We start from the raw sequence: 24,340 nt of genomic DNA on the forward strand, positions 1-24,340 counted from the left end.
GCTGAAACCCACCTCTGGTTGACAGTCATCAGATGCAGCTTCACATGCACGAATGCGGTCGCCCAACAGTTCCGCAGCCCAGTTCCAAATGAGTTGTGGCCCAGCACCGGGTTGCAGACCGGGGGCTAGGGACTCCTGCCCTACCTGCAATAAGATGTGCAAGTTTCAGTAGTAGGGACAACTGATTTATTTCATTAGAGGAGAAATAAATGGATTCCCATATTGGATGCTAGTTACCTTTTTTTAACTAGATGCACTTGATCTCTTCTAAATCCCATATTAGAAGTGATGTCTTTGAAAATTTATCATAAGAAAGGCTGGACTACATCATCCTAGAAAAGGGATGTGAAACTCATGTCGCCACGGTGGCATTGCAAGATGTGTCAGGACTTTTTTCCCCTTCACTAAACCGGGCAGGGTGGCATGCCCAACACATGACGCATCCGGCCCATGGGCCAGGAGTTTGACAGCCCTGTCCTAGATGGTGCTGTGTCATTAAGCAAAAGCCTCTCTTCATTGTTTTAGGAGCAAGGAACACAATGTTCAGTTAAATTGAAATTGTGAATATGTAATCTATGCTTTATACTGATTTTAGTAATTATATGGCAATTAATTGCCCATAGGCTTTTTAAAAACTATTTGATAATAGGACAAATTAAAAATTAGTAATTTTTGAGAGTCATCTATCTGCCCAGTAAGATCTAATAGAACAGGATATTTACATATTTCTTCAGTCAGAGACTATTACCTACAGAGGGTACAGAAACCTGTCTTTTCAATTGCTACACCTCTCATCAGATAAAGTATGGCCTGGACAGCAGAATGTCCTTGTCTCTTCAGAAGCTCAATGCAGATTTGGCTTCTTTTATCAATCTTGGCAGGGCTAATAGGACTATCTCTGTGGATGAACATCTATTTTATTGGCTTTATTTGGAATGTTTGCTTCTTGGTGCACATAACTGCTTATGTTGTATGTTTGGGTTTTAATTTTTGATTTATCATGAATTTGTTTTAACGCAAGTTGCAGTTTTAGTGAGTTTTATGTTGCTCAATGTTCATTAATTGGAGCAGTCAAAAACAATTTAAATAATTAATATCTTAGTATGAATGATGATACTCTTTGTAATGAGATGATGCTGATTGTTAAGTATACAGTGAGGGACGATGGATGGATTTGATGTTTTTCCCATAAATCAGTTCGTAACCACAACAGGAACAGGCTCAGGCTCAACCCATCCAAGACTGAGTGGCTGTGGTTTCCGACGTCCCGATATAGTCAGTTGACGCCATCACTGACTATTGGGGGCGAATCATTGGCCCCCATGGAGAGGGCTCGCAACTTGGGCGTCCTCCTGGATTCACGGCTGTCTTTAGAAGAGCACTTGATGGCCGTGACCAGGAGGATTTTTCATCAGGTTCGCCTGATTCGCCAGTTGCGTCCCTTTCTGGATCGGGACTCTTTACGCACGGTCACTCATGCCCTTGTCACCTCCCGCCTGGACTATTGCAACGCTCTCTACATGGGGCTCTCCTTGAGGAGCACCCGGAGGCTCCAACTGGCGCAGAGTGCGGCCGCGCGGGTGGTAATGGGAGCGACATGGCGTTCCCATGTAACACCTCTCCTGCGTGAGCTGCACTGGCTCCCGGTGGTCTTCCGGGTGCGCTTCAAGGTTTTGGTTACCACCTTTAAAGCGCTCCATGGCTTAGGACCCGGGTACTTGCGGGACCGCCTACTACCACCAATAGCCTCTGACCGGCCGGTACGCTCCCTTAGAGAGGGGCTCCTCCGGGTGCCGTCAGCCAAACAATGCCGACTGGCGGCCCCCAGGGGGAGAGCCTTCTCTGTGGGGGCACCTACTATCTGGAACGAGCTCCCCCCAGAGATACAGAGGATCCCAGATCTGCGCACCTTCCGCCGCGCCTTAAAGACCTTACTATTTCACCAGGCCGGCCTGGCCTAATTTCCCCCCTCTTTTATAAAAGATTTTTAAAATTTTAAATATCTTTTAGTATTTATATATTCAATTTTATATTGGTTTTAAAAGTTTGGGGTTGTAAATTTGTCGGGGCCAAAATTATTTAATTTGATTTTATTCTATTTTTTAAATTTTGTATTGTATGTGTTTTTATTGTTTGGCTGTGCACCGCCCTGAGTCCTTCGGGAGTAGGGCAGTATAGAAATCTAATAAATAAATAAATAAATAAATAAACTTGGTCAGGATAAAAGGCTAAACAACCATCAAAATGTCAGACTCACTTGATGGAGAAAATAATAACATTAAGAATTTATTTTCCTGCCCATGATCTGAATACTCCAAAATAGGTTTGATTCTGCAAGTTTTGATGTGTCACTTAGACCTACATTCTCTTTCTTCATATTCCATGGCTTTTTATTAGAGCTCTGGATAAACAGATCACTTCTGTGAAGAGCCATAATCAGCAGAAAAAATCCGAAGACTGCCTGTTATACCCTGACAAAATGAAAACCTGCTCCAAATTGCCTTTTCCATTTAGGATTAGGAAACATATCTGCTAAATGGTGTAGAGGAAAATTCATCTTTGAAAAATGATCAGCAAGGTGCATATTAAATGTGAAAATTAAGTTTAATTTTTCAGTATTAGCTAGGAATTTTCTGCGACCCATTATTAGGCAGGGCTGGGTTAAAAGAAGCTGCTTGAAAAATATTTTTCTTCTGTGATTAAATTATACAATAGCAATGAAACTCGTAATCTATGCTAAGGATTTCATTCAAAGAATCCTGATCAGAATATCAGAATAACATTTGAAAGAGAGCTTGGAAGTCTTCTACCGCCAATAATGTAAATGTTTTATTATATGTAAAAAAAAAATGGGAGGGAATTTAGCTTTAAAAACATACTTCTAAGGAAATGTGACTCCAATTCCATTTCTATTTTCATTTGAAAGTAATTTCTATGGAACTCAGTAGGATTTTCATTCAGATAAACACTTTGGATGGACCTATAAAGAATTCCATATTTTGTTTAGTTTTAGGAGTGTCTGCATTAGGCTTAGTTTCACTAATGTACTAAAGCAACATACGTAGTTCTTTTAATTTGCAAAAAAATCAAAACCCTTCTGCAGTTATCGGAGTCGACTAAACTTCCACAAAAGAATGGAAAAAGAAACAAGACCAAAAAAAATAACCCTCTGAACTATGTTCCCAGCAACCATTGGCATGAGGTTTACAACATGTTACTCTTGTCTAGATGTTGCCCTATTCTGTTTAGCATGTTGTGTTCAAATCAATACAGTACTTAGAATACTGTAATACATTAGAGGAATGACACATTCTGTTGATGCTATAGCTGAAAGAACAAATATTTCATGTGCAAGTGCTCAATATATTCATACTACATTATAAACAAGTGGTAGTGACAAATTGTTCGTTGCATTACTTGTATAACTGCTTCTAGCCAAGTTTTCTTCTTTCCCACTTTTCCTGATTCATTGAATTTTATAGCAATGTAACAGACAACTTATCCATTCAAAGATAATCTGGTTTTTTATTCCTTCTTTCATCTTTTTCTTTCCATAATTTCTGTACTATTGTGGGGCAAAAGATGTGCAAAATGACATGCTACAGGCATCTTTAGATTTAAGAATAAATGAGAATAACTCACTGCCATTTTGAAAATATACTCAATTTATTAAAAGAGTAACTAGTTTTTTATTATTAGTTTATAATATAAAATACAAAAGAAAATAGTGGGAAAATAGCGGAGGGAGAAGGGAAGGGAAAAGTGTAGGAAAAGGGGGGGGGAGGAAAGAAAAGGTGTTGACTTCCGACTCTCTTTGAGGAAGTAAAATCAGATAACATCAAACCTGAACTTTTGTCTTTTACCTAATAGTATAAACGAGCCATTTCTGTAACAACAAATCTATCTAATCGAAGAATAACAGTTCTTAATTGAGGTTGCCACTATAGGTAGCCCTCATTTAATGATCAGAATTGGGACTGGCAACTCGAACATTTAACAAAGTGGTCACTAAGAAATTTTTAATTTATTTTTCCCTTGCTATACAGACTGGTGAAGGTTGTAAATGCAAGAAATGGTCATAAAGTTACTTTCATCACTGCGAACAGTCACTAAATGACTATCTGAACCTTTATTGTTTTTATTGATAGAATTGTTCTCAGAGAAGCAAGAACAAAAGTAACTGGTTCATCATAAAATTAAGACTGCTTTATAGTATACTGCAATTATGCATGCATGAGTATTATACACATGTATCTAAAAATAATATATAATCAAAGCTGTTCAGTGTTCACATGCTGTGTAAGCTCTGATTTGCTACAGCTCTGAGAAAAATAGACACTTAATAATAACTGTAATGTTGTAAAAAGTAGTGACCTTTTAAAGTGGAATGTTTGAAAAATCTGGCACACCTTCAGGTTTGGGGGAACTGCAACCCCAAACACAGCAGGTGGATAAAACTGGATTACAATTCTAGAAAACAGGGAGGAGAAAAGTGACAGAATTGTAGAAATACATAAATATGTGCATGCTGGAGAGAAAATGGAGAACGGGAACTTCTCAGATAGCATTCAGTGAAATTGAGTAGTGGGAAATTCAGGAAAAGCAGAGGGGAAATTTGCAGGACTCATAGCTAAATTATAGAATCACTTTTACAAGATTGCTAAGGGCTATAGACACATATGTGCTTAAAGGTAAGGATCAAATAAATTAATGCAGAATCAATCTTATAATAATTTCCAGATACAGATATGTCTAATATGAAGGGTTTCATCTGGCAGGATTCTTTTGAAGTTATTATAAATACTTGTATAGGTTTGTCTTCTCTTTTATTTAAGGAATGGTTTGATTTTAGGGTTGAGGTGCCATTTCATAAAGTGAAATATATGGTTTCATATATTAAAAGTTTTCAGTTGAAATGATTCTAGTTTTTTCCCAGACTAGTAGGAAGTTTTGAGTCAGCAGAAAGAAATTATTTTTCATCGATTCACACTTTTTATTCTTGCTGAATCTATGCTGTATATTTATAGCAATGTGATTCCGATAAAGGAGCTTTTCCTTGTTAAATATTTGTTTCTGATTACTTACTTGTAAAGAACAAGATGTCAGTTCCATTGCCCTACTTAAATGTTTTAGGTGATGTGATAAAATATTTATTCCCATAATAAAAAAAGATTTTAAATGCTTAACAGATTTACCAAGCAAACATACCCCTCGTTCTACTTTGCATGATCTCATTTTCATGCTTTAATTTAATTTTAAGTTTTTAAAACTATTTGTTGTTTTTGAGCCTTTTAATCGTTGTTTCCTATAGAAGATGAGCAGAGAGAAAAATCCATGTCCCATCACACTGTCCAGCAACTTATTATGGAAAAAGAGCAAGCGTTGGCTGACCTGAACTCTGTGGAAAAATCTCTAGCAGATCTTTTCAGAAGATATGAAAAAATGAAAGAAGTTCTTGAAGGATTTAGGAAGGTAGGGCACAGTGAATAATGCTTCTATCAAAACACCCACATTCACTAAGGTGCATGTATAGGTCTGGAATTGTGTGTGGATACATTTTTGTATTCATTGGGGGTGGGGGCTGTTCCTGATTTCCACATTCACCAGCAGGCTTTTGGCTGAAGATCAGGTCCTTGCAGTCAGGGATTTGGGGATAAAAATTATTCTTGCATGTGACAGTTCACAAACTTCCTTTCCATCCTCAGTACTTCTTCTGACAGAACATTCATAACCCATTTGTTCGGTCTTTATATAGCAACCATCCTTAATCTAATAACTGAGATGCATCAGCCTGAAAGTGCTGCCACCTAGCTCTAGTAAAAGGAGAAAACAGCCAAAGAAACCTTTTACACCTGTTTATACATATTGCAAGAATATGTATAAACAGTTTATGGTAGGCCTTTGGATTCAGTGAAGTCACACTGTTGTTCAGTATATCTGTGAACACAGAGATGGCTCTGCAGTTCTAATCTGGAGATGCAGAGCCTAGCACAATGGGGACACCGAAGGTACATTGTTATCATAACTGTGATGAGGTCAAGATTATTCATTATTCTCTGGTTCATACAAAAAAATATAACTTGAACTAATTTTCCCTTAATTGATTTTCAGTTTATTCACTGTGTTTTAAAAGCAACTGTGTACTTTGCCAAAAATCCAAGGCAACCATTTTCTGTAGACACTGGGCATTGCAGAAAATGGATTCTGAGACGGCTTGAGCTTCAAATGCCATGCATATGCCACTCTAGAATTCATATAGAGATGGCTGCTTAGCATTTATATCCTGTATTTCTCTCTCCTTTGTTTTAAGCAAATCTACTACTTTTATGTTTGCTTTCAAGAAAATGATCTGCTACCTACAACTGTAGAGCACGGTCGAAAGCCTACAACTTACTGTGAATCCCTTATAATCTGCTGTTAAGCTATTTTTATGTTTCCCATTAAAGAATGAAGAAGTGTTAAAGAAATGCGCACAAGAATATTTATCACGAGTTAAAAAAGAAGAGCAGAGATATCAAGCCCTCAAGGTTCATGCAGAGGAAAAACTGGACAGGTATTTTATTAGGGCTTGTGGGGGGAGTCCTGAATTTCAACTTCTGTTCTGAAGTCTGTTGTAAACTAATTCTGGAGTTTTCTTTTTCCATCTGATTCTTGTCAGTACTTATATATAATTTTGTTCTGACTTTTATAAAATGTATTCTGTCACTCTTTAAGGTTCCTCTTCATTTTTATAGCCAACGCCCCCCCCCCAACTTTTTAAAACATTCAGGAAAGGTTCAATTAAGCCCCAAGTATCAAACCTTACATAATATAGTATAATGTAAATGTGGAAAGCTGGTATACCAGTATGGTACTGGATTTCGTAAAGAATTGTGCCTGTGTTTCACAAGTTACAATAATATATGCTTTTTATAAATGTATATACAATCTTGCCAAGAAAACTTCAGGAATATGTCTGGCCAGTTGCCAGGAATCAACCCTTGACATGAATGCATAAGAGAGAGAGGGGGAGAGAGATTCCTTGGCACTCAATATACCTGTGTTTCTGCAGAGCCAATGCTGAAATTGCACAAGTTCGGGGAAAGGCTCAGCAAGAACAAGCAGCTTACCAAGCCAGCCTTCGTAAAGAGCAATTAAAAGTGGATGCATTGGAAAGAACACTGGAACAAAAGGTGACTAGCTCTGAACTGTACAAAGCTGCTTGGAGAAGTTCTGTGTTTGGCAGCTGCTTCCTAAGCAGATACAGCAATTTACTTGAAAAATGTAAAACCGTCTATCTTTTTCCTGTCAAATGTTATCCTTGTTAGCATTTGGTGGGGGCTCTGCCTCAACAGTTCCGTATTATCTATTTATTTATTAAATTTGTTGGGCACCCAGAGTAACCCTGGGCCAAGTTGTCTATGGGTGGTGGCAATGGAGGTGATGTAGTAATATCAGAGAGAGGAGGTTAGATTTCACTGTGTGTTTAGGCAGTTCAAGGATCGGGTAAACTTAGTATCTTATTTTACTGTTCGTTAGGGCTGTATAGCATTTCATGCTTGAAATCCAAAAACATTGGAATGGGAGGAAGTGCTAATGGAACATCTCTGTGCAGTGCTTTAAAGCAGCTGGATCTTTTCCCCTAATTAGCGCAGAGGTTTCAAAGCACTGTAGTCAGGCAGCATGTTTGCCTTCCATCCCAGTGCAAAGGCCTGTTGGAGATCAAAACTAAAGCATTGCACCATCATACCATTTATCTGCTTTTTATGAAACAAGTTAAAGTACTCACTCCAGCCTTAATTCATGAATGGGTGACTGTGGCTTATTGCAACGTTTCTCAGCCTCAACGACTTTAAGATGTTGCTAGACAACCCATGACCCATTGGGTTATCTTTTGAAAGATAATTTCCTGATCTAAACAGAATGACCAAAAGAGCAGTGGAAACAGGAACAATGTCCCCACTGACTTTCCTTGTAGAAAATTGACAGGGAGTGTTGGAAATGACAATCATAGCTCTCCATTACAGTGCAACAGTGTGAGAGCACTGAAGCAGCCACAGTTTTGCCAAATTTCAACCCTATAAGAGTCATGGGTCCCAAATTTTGGATGCATTAAAAAGTTATCCCATTGGAGGTATGTTGATTCAAAAACGGTTGCTCTATGATCCACCACTGTGCCCAATTGAAGATTACAAACAGTGAAACAGAAAAGAGCGCTTCAGTAGTATATAGATTCTGGGAGAATTCTGGGAGTTGAAGTCCCTTAAAGTTGCTGAGGTTAAAAAACACTGGCTTAGCCTATTGATAGCAGAAATCTGGCTCCTGGGAGGCAATGGTTTATCCTTTTAGAATGATTTGAATCTAAGAAATGATTTAGGCATAAGAGAATATAAAATGAAAGCTTTCCTGAAAGGTCCCACAGTGATGTGCTTAAGCAAAGATGATTGGTATAAGCAGAACTGAATTGCTCTTTCTCCAGCATGTACAACAAATGTTATTTTCATAATTGAAACCGAGTGCAGTACAGCTTTTAACTGAAATATATTTATTCTTTCTTCCTGTGTATGTGTGTTTCTTTTAGAATAAAGAAATAGAAGAGTTGACGAAGATTTGTGATGAACTGATTGCCAAAATGGGGAAAAGCTAACTTTTAACCAAAACCCTAAATTACAATCTTGAGTGCAATATGACCATTGGCACAGTGATATCCAGGCAGAGATGTGAACGGATTCTATTTTCACTTTTTGTATGCACTACTGTATTTTTTCTTAATAATGTTGATTTGATTGTATGCAGTACAAAGACTATCAGAAATCCTTGCTATTGTCTGCAATTCTTTCCTTTGTATAATTCATAGCAAGTTGATCTCAAAAGTTCCTGTATCAGGGAGATTTGTCGAGTTCTTTAATAAATTACAGTTGCTCATCCTAGCCTTCCCTTTGTACATGAGTTCCCATGTTGGATGTCTTTTTTGGATTTAATATAAATGTGTATTACATGCATGGGGACTCTTGCCTTAAGGAGTGTAAATTTGATCTGCATTTTCTGATTTGTAAAATAAAATGGAAACTTGAAAAATTAAGGTACATGCCTCTGTGATACTTACCACAAATAATTTTCCCTTCCAGTTTGAAAATGGGTTTCATTTTATTAAATGGGATGTTGAAAATCAATCTGATATTCAGTAGCATTAGTTTTTTATACATTATTCTGTTATTTCATTGGTTTGAAAAACATTATTTCTCAGAATACCAATACAGCCAGGGTGCTATAGAGATCACCCAGTTATACTGTATACAAAATTCCCAAGAGAAGATGATAAGTTATATATTTAAAAAATCTACTAGTATAAAATATGTGACTTTTCTTCTGAATGCTTGTATAAATGATGCTAGGGCAGATACAAGTTATTAGAAATATTTGACTGTAAAAGATCCTGTGCTTTTTAAAAGTTATTATTTTTTTCATATTGTGTTTTTGTTGTTTACTATATTTTGAATTGCCCACAGTTGTTTTGGAACTAAATCCTGGTAAATTGAAATACATTAATGCTTTTTAAAAATCCACCCAGCAACAAGGTTACTCAGTGTAATGATAAATTCAATCCTACTCTAGAATCTATCATTTGTAATGATAAACTTCAGACCTACCATATTTTGATGCTAAAATTCTAGAAAACAACAGAATTGAAATTTACAGAAACAGTGTCAGAGACACCTAGAAACGTGCTCTTTTTTAGTAGCACTTTTTAAAATATAAAATGTAAAATCCAAGTAAATGAATAAAAGCAGTATTGGATGAAAGCACCTTTGCTGGTATTTATTCATCACATTCATAATTGTAAAATAATAGGCCAGTTTTTAATATAGTAGAGAACTGGAGGTTCAACCTACTCGTACTACTTTGATTATTTGGGATGTGTTAGCTTGTCCCAGAAATTCTGTGTAGAAATTTATATAAATGGTGCTTTTTCCAAGTACTGTGTCACTAAAAAAGATTTGCATCATTAGTTTTAAAAATTAGTCATAGAAGTACATTGCTTTCAGTATCACAAAGCTTTTGCTACAAAAACAATCAGCAATAGGGTGAAAATGATCCTGGAGTAAGTCAAAAAAATGGGAAACTATATTAAAAGTAATTCTCATGTATCTTTATCATATAATTTAAAGTGACCACACGGATGTAGAAAGCTTCAGTTTTTGCCACTTCTTTATACAGCTTATACTAACCATCATAAATTGTGCCTTTCAGGGAATGTTTGATATCAAAATTCCTAATTCCTTACTTGCCAACTTTGTACTGTGACAAATGAATGTTCAAGGAGCACTTTTCCTCATTAAATGCTTAATTTTCATGTGTTTCAATTTCAGTTTAATTTACTACTATTATAGACCAGTTCAGATAACAAAAAAATAAATAAATAAAAATAAAATAAAAAATAGAACAAAAAGCTTAAGACAGAATTAAAATACATTTGTAAAACAATCTAACTAATATCTATATGAAGTCCAGGATACAGCCTATATTAAATTATACTGTAAACACTAACATTATATTAAACATAATAGCTTCTAAAATTACAGCAAGACAATAGTGTATAAAACTATTAGTACCAACAAAGTAATATCTAAAATTTGAATGAATTATAGTTACAAAGAATGCACTGCAGGAGATTGGCCCATCAAGATTCAACTCCTCTTCCATATTCCTGCACAAAACCTAGTTATAGGCATTAAAGCAAGGGATACTTCAGCTATGAGCAGCATCTGGGCATAAACTGAATCTGAGCAACCAGGACCTCTAATCAGAGGTAAGATGAATCTGATTCACGTGTCCCCATAAAAGGAGCAGTGAAATAGAACATGTTCTGTAATTTCCACCTCTCTGGAATCACAGAGGCAGAGTTTTTCACCCAAAGGCACTTTTTAATCTATACTGCAGAGAGGAGAACAGGGCATTGGGCAAGATAGAAAGCTTTCCGACAGCTGGGTCCTTCTAGGTGTGTGAGGTAGCTGGCAGCAGTGACAATGTACCTGGTTACATGAAAGCTGAGGTCTCTCCTAGATCCACTTGTCTCTCTTTATCCTTTATCCTTTGCTTCAGGATTTGTTTCACTTGATCATATCCCATTATATTCCACCTAATCTTTTAAAAATGTAGGCTAGACTGCCTCCTCAGTTCTTGAGGAGGGAGAGCAGCCCAGATTTAAAAGATTAGATTCAACAGCCTTGATCCATGTGGATTGCAAATTGTCCTGAAGAATTAATGGTGTTAAGCAGTGGTGAAATCCAAATTTTTTTACTACCAGTTCTGTGGACATGGCTTGGTGGGCGTGGCAGGGGAAGGATACTGCAAGATCTCCATTCCCTCCCCAGACCTGGGGGAAGGATATTGCAAAATTTCCATTCCCACCTCACTCTGGGGCCAGCCAGAGGTGGTATTTGCCGGTTCTCCAAACTACTCAAAATTTCCGCTACCAATTCTCCAGAACCTGTCAGAACCTGCTGGATTTCACCCCTGGTGCTAAGCCTTGAAGACAGAAGTTGAGTTTTACCAAAGGTTTATAGAAGCTAGGCATAGTCTTGACTCAACTTTGTTCAGACTTGTTTCCAATCGTAGATGTGCATTTGAGATACAGCGTGGGATCTGGAGAGCTTCTCTGAAGAATTTGGATCATACCATCTCCAGAGAGGTGAAACACAAGGCTGGTGGGGGGTGGGGTGGGGACCAGAATCCATAAAGGACCTGGACTGGAAGCTTAGCTGAAAGAACTTAAATACCGCTAGAACATAATGTTCTCTCTTGGATTGGAAAAAAAATTAAGAACGGCATTGGTGGATCTTTGACCAATAGCAGGGGCATATTCATAGTAAGTTTCCCTCAAGCCAGAGGCATGCATGACTACTCTTAAATACTTAAAGCTAGTCACTCATTCTATTTTGTGGCCATTTATGCCCCATAACCAGAGCTTCAACCTTTTGGCAAAAGTCATAATCTTGGCTTTATGATAGCTTATTGCCAGATTATTATTGTTGCAATATTGGACCAAAGTTCTCAGATCTCATTTAAAGCCAATTAATGTCCTGAAAAGAACTACAGTTTTGTCTGTGTGAAGCAATAGGACTATGATGTGATCTCCTAGTTTAGGGGAATGGAAATTTGGGTTGTTTAGACATCTCACCACATCATTGATACAAACATTGAAAAGTGGGCGGGGGGGGGCAAAAATCCTTGTTTCATCTCCTGAGCTTTAACTGGCTTCAAGAGCAACTTTTGCACAATGCAACTGACCTTGAAAGTTGTATTAACGTTTGGCTTGAACTAACTGAAGAAGCCTATGATTGATTGATGCATCTTACAACTTCTCCCATAATTTGATTTTGGATACATGATTTACAAATGGAGTGTTCATTCTTACTAGAGGGGAGTATATGTGAGCTTAATGCTCAGTCTACAATAAGGCAGTAAAATGGATGATGAATTCGATAGCTGATTTTGTCACAATAGCTTTACATTTAGTAGAAAATGAACAGGAATGTTTCTGACTTCTCATATATTGGCTGATCTATTAGAATCCAGTTACGTACTGAATAGCTCAACAAACTAAGAATTGTTATCTGAAAACATTTATGGATATAGTCCCATAAAATGCCAATTAGTACTCCATTGTTTTTAGGAAATGGTGAGTGGAACATGGGTGTTTGGACAGATGAGATGTTCCCTTTTAGATAGTTGATAAAAAGTATTTCCTGAGAATGCTAGAGATATGAAGGAATACAGTACATCTGACTTGAAGAATAGCCAGAAAAAAACAGATTACAGTATACCCTGCACCATTTAGCCCCTACATGATCCTCTAGAGAGGATTAACTATGCTGAATAAGCATTAGGACGTAAATGACAATCAGTTGTTTTGTCTAACAATACTTTTGTTGGCTCTCCATGATGAAGCCATTCAATAGCTTCGTCCTTCTCATCTTTCTTTTCACCATAGAAAGTAAGTAATTTTGCTCCATGTTTCTTCTCTCACTTAGCATAATTCAGGATCTAAACATTCCAGATTTACAAATAATAATAATGCTTTTGTAAGGTAGCTTAAAATAGTTAATGACCAATTACTTTCTCCTGGTGTTTTCTTTTCCGTCTTTGAGATTCAAGAGGAGTCTAGCTGGATTGCTTCAATTATTTTAAACATAAATTAACATTTCTTTTTGGAGCAAACTCCTGTTTCTTAATTACAGTTTTACACCTGTGTGCACACACAAACTTGTAAATGAAATATGGAACCAAGACTTTGTTACTTAAGGTCTGTAGTGGCTGAGTGTCTAAATTCCTTCCTCAGAATTCATAACTATAGACATAAAAGAGAAAAGAAGTTCAGTTATCCTGTTGAAATCTTGATATTTACATGATTAGGGTTTAGTGTTTTGTGCTTTTTTTTCTAGATTGAACTTTACAAAGAATTGCATGATGCCATTTTGAATTTTCAAGAACATGGAAGTTTTTATTTATTTATTGAGAGTTAATGTTGGAAATATATCCAGTTTTAAAATATTTATAGCGAGGCTGTTCTTCCATCAAGTGGAAACCATAACCGCCTTCTGTAAAATAATTGAAACCACTTACATTATTTGTTATCGGATGTTTTTATTGTAGTTAAAACTGCCTCCTGGTAGATAGAATCAAAGCTGATTTGTTTTCACTGCAAATAAAGCAATTCTTTTTTATGTATATAATAATAATATCAGGTGAAGGGCTGCAGTGCTATACGTGTGCAGGTGCAAGTAATGAGGAGTGTAACCAACAAGGCTCTGAGCAATGCCCAGGACATGCTGATGCTTGTGCAATCATCAGAGGGCAATCAAGTAAGTATTCTATAATGACAACCATCTGAAGATTAACCTTGGCTAAATTCAAAGCGTGTCAAACGGCAGAAAAATTTGTCAGTATGGCTGTTGTTGGCTCAAGAGCAAGAAAGCAAATCAAATTTTGAACGTAATATAAAAACTGGACAGCATTCATATTTTATCATTAGCATTGTTGACAAATTCCAGATATACCTTTTGAACAGTCATTAGATGTAAGGCTGCCTGTGGATAGAACATTCACCGTTTCCCCTTTTTATAAAAAATAATTCTGTAATAAAAAAAATGACTTGTCTGATGCTAAAATTGATGAATAATAAATAAGTGGTTAATTTCAGTTAGCAAGAAGGGATTTCTGCTTATAGGTAGCCCAGTGGCACATTTCCTATAGCATGGAAGGTTCTACCTTTTTTCTAAATAATAAAAGGTTTGTAGTTTTGTACAGATGCATCTGTGTTTGATGTAAATCAAACAAAATGCAAGAGAAGGGCAAAATGTTCTTAAAGTTATTTCTTCCTGGAACTGTCCATCCCTCAGATAAGCACTTCGATGAGCCAAGATGTTCTAATTCAGGCTAATAAGATAAAGGAGCAGATAAGCATAGACGGTATAATATCTTGGATTTATCTCTGAATCTGTTCTAGGTGGTATTATGAAGTCCTGTTCATATAGGTCATTCTGTGACCGAGCCCGGAGGGGAAGTTCACAAGCTCCTGGAGTGAGCGTTTACTGCTGCTACTCAAATAATTGCAATGCCAAAGGTCTGGGTTCCAGAAACATTCTCTCAATGGGTTACTTCTCTCTCTTTGTCTTTTCTGCCTTCTGGCACCTGCTGTTTAATCTGAACTGATACACTCAAGCCAGAAAAAGGGATAGAGAGAAGACTGCAAAACCCAACTTTCCAAGCTATATTGAAATTCCACGGACAGGAGGAGGACAGGAGGGAGCCTTGTGAGCACAGCACACATCCCATAATCTAATTCAGGGGACACCCTGGAGAAACTCACCGTGCTTCGATTCAGGAAAAATGCTATAAATAGAAGAGTCTGTGTAATTAGAAGATGACAAGGTTGTACGGAACTGATCTGCAGATATGATATTAATTATCACTGGAAGAAACATGTGACTTAAAAACCGGTCCTGCTTACTTTTTTTTTCCCTTTATAATGCCCATACATTGAATCAAGACATTAGAGGAAAAGGGAGGGAGTTCCCGGCAACTAGTTTTCCTTTTTCACCCAATACATTTAAGCATCTGCTGTCAGAAAATTAAATGCTTGTGGTCTACAAGTTAGAATTTGCAGAGTCAGGGTTTTAGATTGTATGTGCAGTTGTATATTGAAAGATTTTTTTTCACCACAGTTAACTTTTGTAATATATGTATGAACATTAAGGCAAAGTGCCATGATTTGGGCAGTGACACTGGTATGTGGGTGGGGCCCTCAATGCTCATACTTTCACAGGCATCCTGCTTTATATCAGGTTTATTCTCTTTATTCAGATTTATTCTATTAATCTAGTAAACAAAGCAACTGCTTGCGGAGACCAACCAACAGCTGTGGTATGAACAGCCTTTTGATTTAACTGTATCCCACAAATGCCACTCTAAGTGATGTTGTTTGAAATTTGATAAATATAATCATAATAGCAATTCTTCAGAGGAAATTTCTAATCCCGTTGAACAAGGAAGAAGCGATCAAAAGATCCAGATAAGACAAAGAATTAGAATTTGTTATAGTGCTTGATTTTATAGATGGACTACTTTGGCATCCTTTGCATATTTAAAACTACTTTACTCTGAAGAAGAAAATTAAAGGCATGGGGCATTGAGTGGATCCAACGACAAAACATGACTGAGAAGGGAACAGATCTTTATCTTGGATTATTACTAAGGATAAATTGAAAAAATAAATTGACATAGTTTCCATCAACAGGCTTATGAGACCTCAGTCCCATCTGCTTTTCTAAGACTTTTCTTACTGACCTCAAAGTACTTAGAACAGACATTTGGGATTATGCTATTATCCTTTTAAAATTAATTTTATAATAATACCAAATGGAAGATTTGGTCCCAATGTCCTAAACACTGTACAGTTCAGATAACATTATGCATATGCAGCAAGCATTTCACCATGGAAAAACAGGAATTACTCTCTGCTTATGTTTTTCTCCCAACAGAAGCTATTCCACATTCATCTTTCATTGAATCATCCAAATAATTCAAATTCCGCAAAAGTTAATCCATCATATTTATGTATGTACTTATTTTTGGACTAATTTCTGGGTCATTTTATACTTACTTTTGCCAGTATTAAGATCCATGGATATCATTTATTGATTCATCTTAACTCTGTTGTCACTGGAATGTGTTTTTCTAACCCTTGATATATATTATTTTAAAAAGTGTGAAGTGATCCTGAAAACAGGAGACACTACTGACGTATATTACAAGTTTCTTTCAAGAGCCTATGTCCCCAGATAGTTCTGTAAAATAGATTAGGTTAAAAGAGAGACTGATACAAGTTATTTAATAAAATTATTTGGCTGACACATGGATTGAAACTTGCACCCCTCTATCCTAATCCAACACCCAAAACTACTATACTATATTATTTTTTTAAAAAAAAATTAAAACCAATTACACTTACTAATGTACATGCTGTATGTCCTAGGTTCTACTAAGGTATTTTCCCACTACAGAACCAGGATCATAAATCTCAGTTAGAGAATCAGTACTTGAATCTCAGTTTGAACATTTTTGATAATCTCTCTTATGGAACCATCAAGTAACCTAATTCTAACCTAAGTCTATTTGAAAGCAGTGAGAATAATTTCCATAGAGGTATGCACAGAATGAAAGCTTTAGTTTCATTTCCAAAGCTACCCTGGGTTTCTTAAATTGTTGCCCTAGGAATGCCAATTATGCTTAACTACAAAACTGATATTCTTGGTAGGATGAAAGAACATTGGTGCCAGATCCATTTAATTACAACTTGTCAACCACAGTAGAGAATAGTCCAGTTGTGGGAATTTAATCTAAAGTATATCCACAAAACTAGTCCACAGCTCTTTATCGTGAATGTTTCTATATATATTATTCCTTTGATATACTTGAATTATATTGTATTATATATTTAGCATCTATTTTTTCCTTTGTTCAAAATATTTAACAAATCTGTAGCCATTTCATTAATAACTGGTATGTTATGATGTTATTAACTTAAAAGAATGGGCAGAATAAAATGTAGTCAATATGCAACAATGTGTTTCTTCTTGGTTTAAGAGAATTAATAGGAGCAAGAAAAGAGATGAGTAGATAATCACCGATCAACTTCTTTGACATCTTGGCTCTCTGTGGAATTTAAGCTGCAAACCAGAGATATTCTCAGGACAGAGATGTTAATTAGGTCAACAACCAACAGTCAGCTAGCTACAAGCCCAAGAAATGTAGGGCAAAAGTCTATCAAACGATGGTGGGAGAGGTAGGAGAAAGAAGCACCAGAATTGGACTCTAAGCTATAAAAAGGAAACTATACTTTCATGTTGACTAAAGACCGAAAAATGATTTTTGGGGTGGCTGCTTCCTAGTGTGCAATAAAGATTATTATCTAATTGTGTGCTGTTATGTGTCTGAGAGTCTTTAGTTGAGTTCAAACCTAAGAATTTAGGGTGGGTTTTTTTTTTTTTTGGTAAATGCTGTTTTAGGATAAAAGAAAGAATACTTAGAAGAATTAAAACAGAAAAAGAAAAGGGAAGTGCTACTATATATCAATGTTGATCCAAGCAAGCCTGTTCCCTTAGTACTGATTGTACTGCCAATCAGAGCTTACATCTTTAGACAAGGCATGGTTACCACTTTGGAAGCATTTTCCTATTGCTCATTGAAAAGATTTATCAGACACCTTTATGCCATCACAGATCACTTAGAACATTCATCAGTTCCAGCACAAAGGAGCTGAAATGTTCTACACTCGCCTAGAAGTGGCATAGAGACTCTACTGAATCCCATTTACTTTCTTATAAAGACATGCTCCTTGGGCCAATGACTGAAAAAGTTAGATTCATATTGTTGATAGGAATATGCCAGTATGCCTCTTTTTTCATCTGTTGCCACTGTTAAACAGTAAGAGAAAATGAAAGTGGGGAAAAAGATGTATGTGAATTAAATCTCATGCAGTGGTAAAGTGTACAATCTATGTGCAAGTGCACAGCTTCACTGAATCTAGTGATACTTCTATCTGAATATGGTTACATGTATTCAGATATAAGCATCACTGGATTCAGTGTTGCTTCATTAATAAATTTCTGTAGTGTACATGCATGCATTCTAAGCCAGCATACAAGGCACCTCCGGCAGAGTGGATGAAATTTTTTTAAAAATGAAATTATTTGGGATGAAATTGAAACGAGACAATGCCGAAAAGAGTATTTTAGAGAATTGTACAGGAATGATACACTGAAAGGTTGAACTCAAATGTATGATCCTGGAAATACTCAAGAAAAAGATAGTGGAAAGGGAAGCTATAAGAAAATTTCACAAATGGTAAACCTGAAGATGAAAAGGGTATTTGGAGAAATGGGGGGGGAAAAACGTCATTGTCTGCTTTTAGAATAGCAGCCCAAATATTAAAACTGGAATAATACCAAGAAAATAGGATGTGTACATGAACACTGCAACTTTGGATCTGTGCCTGACAACTGTACTAATGTCCTTGTTCTGTTCTGCAAAGGGAAAACTAAAGTGAACATAAAAATTACAGTGGGATTCATTCAGTGGTGGGTTCCTCCCGGTTCCGCCCGGTTCCGCCGAGCCGGTAGCGGTGACGATATGACATCACCGAACCGGTTCTGCCCCCCTCCCCCCCTCCCCCCACATTATTCTTACCTTTTATTTGGCCCCATTCCCAATCTATTGCTGCCTCCTGAGTCCCAGCTGATGGCTAGAGGGAAAAAAACTGTTTAAACTCTTGCCACAGGGCTTCAAAGGGCCTCCTTACAGCTGATCAGTGTTAAAAGAAAACAAATGAGTAGACCGGTGCCTACAAAAATAAATGGGCAGACCAGTGCCTGCAAAAATACATGAGTAGATCAGTGCCTGCAAAAATAAATGGGTAGACCAGTGCCTGAGAAAATAAATGGGTAGATCAGTACAACTCTGCAAGCATTAAAAGCCTGGTAAACCAGTACCTCTGCTAAATCCTAAATAATTGTCACATGACCATCAAGTCACGCCCACAAAATAAACCACGCCCACAGAACGGGTAGTAAAAATATTTAGAACCCACCCCTGGATTCATTGAAGTTTCCCAGAAGTAGGTTTGGCAGCATTCTGATTAAAGGTGGTCAGAAATGGCAATAATGCAAAATTGGGAAGTGCAGCGTGGCTTTACGTCAGACAGGGTTGTACAGACCAGATTTTTGCTCCTCAGCAGGTTGCTGGAAATATATAAACGTATGAAAAAAGGTTTATTGCACATATAGAATAGAATAGAATAGAATAGAATAGAATAGAATAGAATAGAATAGAATAGAATAGAATAGAGCTGGAAGGGACCTTGGAGGTCTTCTAGTCCAGCCCCTTGCTCTAGCAGGAGCTAAATTAAATTTGTTAATTTAGACAAAGTAGTGTTGGGACACAGTGGCTCAATGGCTAAGATGCTGAGCTTGTCGATCGAAAGGTCGGCAGTTCAGCGGTTCGAATCCCTAGTGCCGCATAACGGGGTAAGCTCCCATTACTTGTCCCAGCTTCTGCCAACCTAGCAGTTGAAAAGCACCTAAAAAATGCAAATAGAAAAATAGGAACCACGTTTGGTGGGAAGGTAACAGCGTTCCGTGTACCTTTGGCATTTATTCATGCCGGCCACATGACCACAGAGACATCTTCGGACAGCACTGGCTCTTCGGCTTTGAAACGGAGATGAGCACTGCCCCCTAGTCGGGAATAACTAGCACGTATGTGCGAGGAGAACCTTTACCTTTACCTAGTGTTGAGTTAGGGAATTTTTGTGCATATACACAAAAGGTTTGGTTACTGAATGCGATCAGATAGGCATAAAGGGAGATTAAAATGAGAGTATGTAACTGGAATGTTTAGCAAATGATTAAACCCTGAACAGGAAATTGGCTAATGCTTATAGAGAGTAGAGCTACTAGTGTGTGTTTGTGGGGAGAGAGAGAGAGAAAGAGAGAGAGAATTTTTTTAAAAAAGAATACATACCATTAGTTTTTATTTTGCTTGCTTATTTATTTGTTTGTTGGCAACAGGGAGATAATTAGTGTACTTTTCTCTATTTGTATACCAACAATATCCATCATCTTGCTAAGATGCCTGTCCTTAGAGACCTTATTTGGTGGTAACTTTGTTCCTGGCTTTGAATCAGAAAAGAGAGAACTGCTGAAGCTGTATTGTGATGCCACTGTGATGTAAGATGTCACAATACTGGCTTATATCTATGTGGACCCTCTCATTCATTTATTATATTGATGCTGGACATATTTTTCTTTTGAAGGAGAGTGCTAAAAAGAAATTTGGAAGGGGCCAAGGAGTTTTTCTTCAGCAGCTCTTAATTATTTCACCTGAGTATTAACAATAGACTAGTGTAGCATTTTTGAACTTCTTGTAAATGGCTCACTACAAGCATTTTTATGGGAAAAGAAAGAATCATGTAGACTTGTTTCGTATCTCTTCCTTTGTTCCTGAAACCACAACTTCCGATAAAACAGCATGTCAGTAAGTAGAAGCTGATACATCCAAACATAAGTTTGGAATGGGCAAGTGGATGGCAAAGGGAATTGCTTCTTGGTACAGGTAGTCCTCAACTTACCACCACAACTGAGCTCAAAATTTAGGTTCCTAAATGAGAAATATGTTAAGTGAGTTTTGTCCCATTTTATTATTTTTCTTGCCACATTTGTTAAGTGAATCACTGCAGTTATTAAATTAGCACTGTAACATGGTTGTTAAGTGAATCTGGTTTCCCCATTACCTTTACGTGTCAGAAGGTCGTAAAAAGTGATCACATGACCCTGGGATACTGCAACAGTCATACATATGAGTCAGTTGTCAAGCATCTGAATGTAAATCACGTACTCATGGGGATGCTGCAATGGTCATCAGTGTCAAAAAATAGTCATAAGTCACTTTTTCAGTGCTATTGTAACTTCAAACAGTCACTAAGTGAGTTGTTGTAAATTGAGGATTACCTATATTTGCTTCTAGCATGTCTGTTAGCAGATCCACCTTCTCCAACTTAATACCATTCCAGAGTGTTCGGCTGTAAATCCCGTTAGTTTTAAATAGTGTGACTAAGGATGATGGGGAATGAAGTCCAACACACTGAAGAGAACCAAGTTGGGACAGGCTGTGATACAAGATTCCAGGCATTTCATAGGATGTGGATTATGTTTTAGAGCAGTGGGAAGGGGAAACTATGGCCCTTTTATGACTTGTGTACTTCAATTCCCAGAATTCCTGAGCCAGCCATGCTGGGAGTTGAAGTCCACAAGTCATAATGGGGCCATAGTGTCCCACCTCTGTAGAGCCTCAGCAACTTTAAGATATGTGGACTTCAACTACCAGAATGCCTCAGCCAGTCTTGGGAACACTGTCCCAGAGCTTTTCCTTCCTATTTCCTTCCAGAGGCCACACTTCCTGTTTGAGACCTGTGCTCCCCAGACCAGGGATCTCCAACCTTGGCAACTTTACGACTTGTGGACTTCAACTCCCAGAATTCTGGGAGTTGAGGTCCACAAGTCTTAAAGCTGCCAAGTTTGAAGACCTCTGTCCTAGAAGAATGAAATATTCTAGGAAATATTAAAAAGGCAGAATATTATATTTCCCTAGATGAGAAAAGAAGAAACATGTTTTTAAAGACAAAGCAGCTCCTTGCAGCTCCCTGCCCTCCCCCCCCCCTTCATCTCCTTCCTTCACCCTCAGAATTAGCTTCACTACCTCATCATCCAGCAAGATTCAACCAAGCTTTGGACTCAAGACAACCTACAAAGTTACCCCTACATGGCCCCATGGGAGTCTGACAACCAATCAGGATACCTGCCCTTACACAGGAACAGGAAGCTCCAAGGTGGGGCCCAAGAGAGGGTATAAATCTCTCTCTCTCTCTCACCCATGTGTTCGATTGCCCAGGATCTCGAACCACGTGGTCCTGTCCACCATTAAACCATCTTTCCAAACAGCTTCCATGTTTCCAGTGTCTTTCTCCCCACTTGGAACTGAACCCAGATGGACATTTCTTCCAACAATTACATGTTAAAATTATAATTTGGTAGCAAGCTTTGGAGAGATTTTGGGGAGGCTTTTGTATGCCGCAAGAGGGCGAAGCACCTTAAGAGAATGAATAAGACAAAGAGGTCTCATGATATCTGTCATGATGCCTGGGTCAACTCCTCACAAGATACTGTTTTCATCTACTTAGCAAATGCCCCACTATCAGGTAAGATAAAGTACATGATACTAAAAGAGCAGAGGACAACATTTTCACCTGTTTTTCCATGGGATACTGTACTTCATATAAAGAAAAGAATTGTATCCTTTTGAGAGGGAGGCAGAGTTTCACCTGTGCAGCTTTCCTTGGTATGGCATTGATTATACTTTTTAACCTTTAGTTATCTGCTATCAGCTCCCTTTGTATCTCTGGGAGGACTTTCACCATCTGAGAAAGAAATAGCAAAGGTAAGTGTAATTTCTGGTAGCAATGCTATCGAAAGAAAATGAGACACTGACTGTTATAGAATACGTGCTCCAAATTAAGTTAATGACATTGTAACCTCCTAAAATTCAATTACTCATTTCTTAGGACTGCCTTACCTGGACTGTTAGAAACAGTCATGACCCCTTACTTACCTGAGATTCTTCCATTAGAGCTATAAACTGAGGTGTACAGGCCACAATGCAATTGTGTATACAATACCATCCAGAGCAGTGGTGGGTTGACCCTGGTTCAGACCGGTTCGCAAGAACCGGTAGCAAAACCGGTGCGAGGCTCCACCCACCACACCTGATGTCATCATCAGCAATCTATGCATGCACAGAAGCTTCTGCGCATGCGCAGAAGCAAGGCACGCGCACGATCCTGTTGCGAACCAGTAGTAAAGGTAAGTAGAACCCACCCCTGATCCAGAGATTATCTGGATTTCTTGATTCAGATATTAAAAGCCTTATGATATTTATAATTGCACAATCATTTTACATGAACTAAAGGTTCTATATTATTCCTATGTATGAACAAGATTTACTAGCAAAAGCTAAGCTGCAAGTGTCTGTGCCTCAGTTAACTATTCTATTGGAAGTAGAGCTCTGCCATACTACTTCATTACACCATCTTTTTGCTCCCAGTTCTCAATTCCTTGATTGATAGATCCCCTACATTTTAAGCTTCATTCCCTCAACATTACAGAACCTTTTGCTTTACATTTAGGAGATTTTCATGAAATCCTGTTTCTTTCACTTGTACCTTTAGTTTTTGTGTGTGCTTGTCCATTGTATTTCTTGACCTGCTTCTTGTCACTGAGATTAGTGACCATATTAATAATGTAATATTAAGCCATGGTTGCTTAACTATGTTTACTTTAATAAATCACAGTTGCTGGGTTCAGACAATATGCTTAGCCAAAAATAAATCATATTACGGCTAGCATGATATATGAACCAGTTTTTCTTATCTCACCTTCCATCAAGTTGTACTTTGTTCCTTCCTATTTATTTCTCCTTCTAGATGAACTTTTTGTTAACTTCCCACACACAGCTGCATAGGTTAGTAATATTTTATAGTTGACTTTTCCCTGTTAAGAACTGGAATGCACATTACCATTATAGCAGACAAAGCTCAAACAACATAAGGAAGATACCAGCATGTGTTTGAAATGAACATCCTAGATAATCCTGCAAGTATTATATTTCACACCGACAAAAGAAATAACAATGAACAGATGGAAACTGCCATGATTTTACAAAAGAGGCAAGCCTCTTGCCTTCTGGATAAAGAAGCTCAAGAAAATGGTTAAGGGTGTTACTGCCATAAATTGCCTATATATAGATTTCTCATTCGAGATTAGAGTATTCATTGGATTGCTTGTGTTGCATTGCCAACCTACCTTCTAACAACTGTTAATTAGAACTCTTATAGCCTCATTCCTCAGATGATCTATTTCCAGTCTGATGGATTAGAGGGAAAACCTAACCACACCAAAAGGTATCACCTAAACTGGGTACCTTCAGAAAATGCTGCATCACTTTTACAGCTAAATCACCTTGTCAAGATGTGTCTTTGTTGCTTCACAAAGGCCTACCTCTAGCCTCCCAATGCCTTTCACCCACCCATTTTTACAAAAATTATCACTGAGAATTTTTGGCTCAGATTTCATTTTCCTTTTGCTTTAGAGTGAGAGGAAGGATGTGTTATTATGAAAGCCATTATACATAAAAACACACCAGAGATTCCCTTCAAAAAATGTTGGTAGTCTCATAGAGAATTGTTTAA

The 24,340-nt window shown here is 37.5% G+C and overlaps 2 protein-coding genes and 1 long non-coding RNA gene across 14 annotated transcripts in view; 2 read left to right on the top strand and 1 right to left on the bottom strand.

The window, feature by feature from the left end:
- The window catches only part of TACC2 (transforming acidic coiled-coil containing protein 2), a 169,213-nt gene extending 160,152 nt beyond the window's left edge, over positions 1-9,061 (top strand). For all 11 annotated transcript variants that reach the window (XM_087872969.1, XM_034436372.3, XM_034436374.3 and 8 more), the window contains 4 exons: positions 5,312-5,472; positions 6,447-6,553; positions 7,052-7,172; positions 8,561-9,061. In XM_087872969.1, coding sequence (XP_087729095.1) covers positions 5,312-5,472; positions 6,447-6,553; positions 7,052-7,172; positions 8,561-8,626 — 455 coding nt within the window. In that variant the 3' untranslated portion in view covers positions 8,627-9,061. The remainder of the gene's footprint in view (positions 1-5,311; positions 5,473-6,446; positions 6,554-7,051; positions 7,173-8,560) is intronic.
- Positions 9,062-20,277: 11,216 nt separating this feature from the next.
- The window catches only part of BTBD16 (BTB domain containing 16), a 40,558-nt gene continuing 36,495 nt past the window's right edge, over positions 20,278-24,340 (top strand). For both annotated transcript variants that reach the window (XM_034436377.3, XM_034436375.3), the window contains exons 1-2: positions 20,278-20,574; positions 22,467-22,533. In XM_034436377.3, coding sequence (XP_034292268.2) covers positions 20,468-20,574; positions 22,467-22,533 — 174 coding nt within the window. In that variant the 5' untranslated portion in view covers positions 20,278-20,467. The remainder of the gene's footprint in view (positions 20,575-22,466; positions 22,534-24,340) is intronic.
- Positions 22,336-24,045, bottom strand: LOC117676692 (uncharacterized). Its single transcript, XR_004594468.3, has 2 exons — positions 23,955-24,045; positions 22,336-22,513 (listed from the first exon to the last, which is right to left on the bottom strand). It is a non-coding gene; the product is annotated as an uncharacterized LOC117676692 (long non-coding RNA).

Source organism: Pantherophis guttatus, chromosome 6 (assembly GCF_059756535.1).
Source record: "Pantherophis guttatus breed Tessera chromosome 6, ASM5975653v1, whole genome shotgun sequence".
Taxonomy (NCBI): Eukaryota; Metazoa; Chordata; class Lepidosauria; order Squamata; family Colubridae; genus Pantherophis; species Pantherophis guttatus.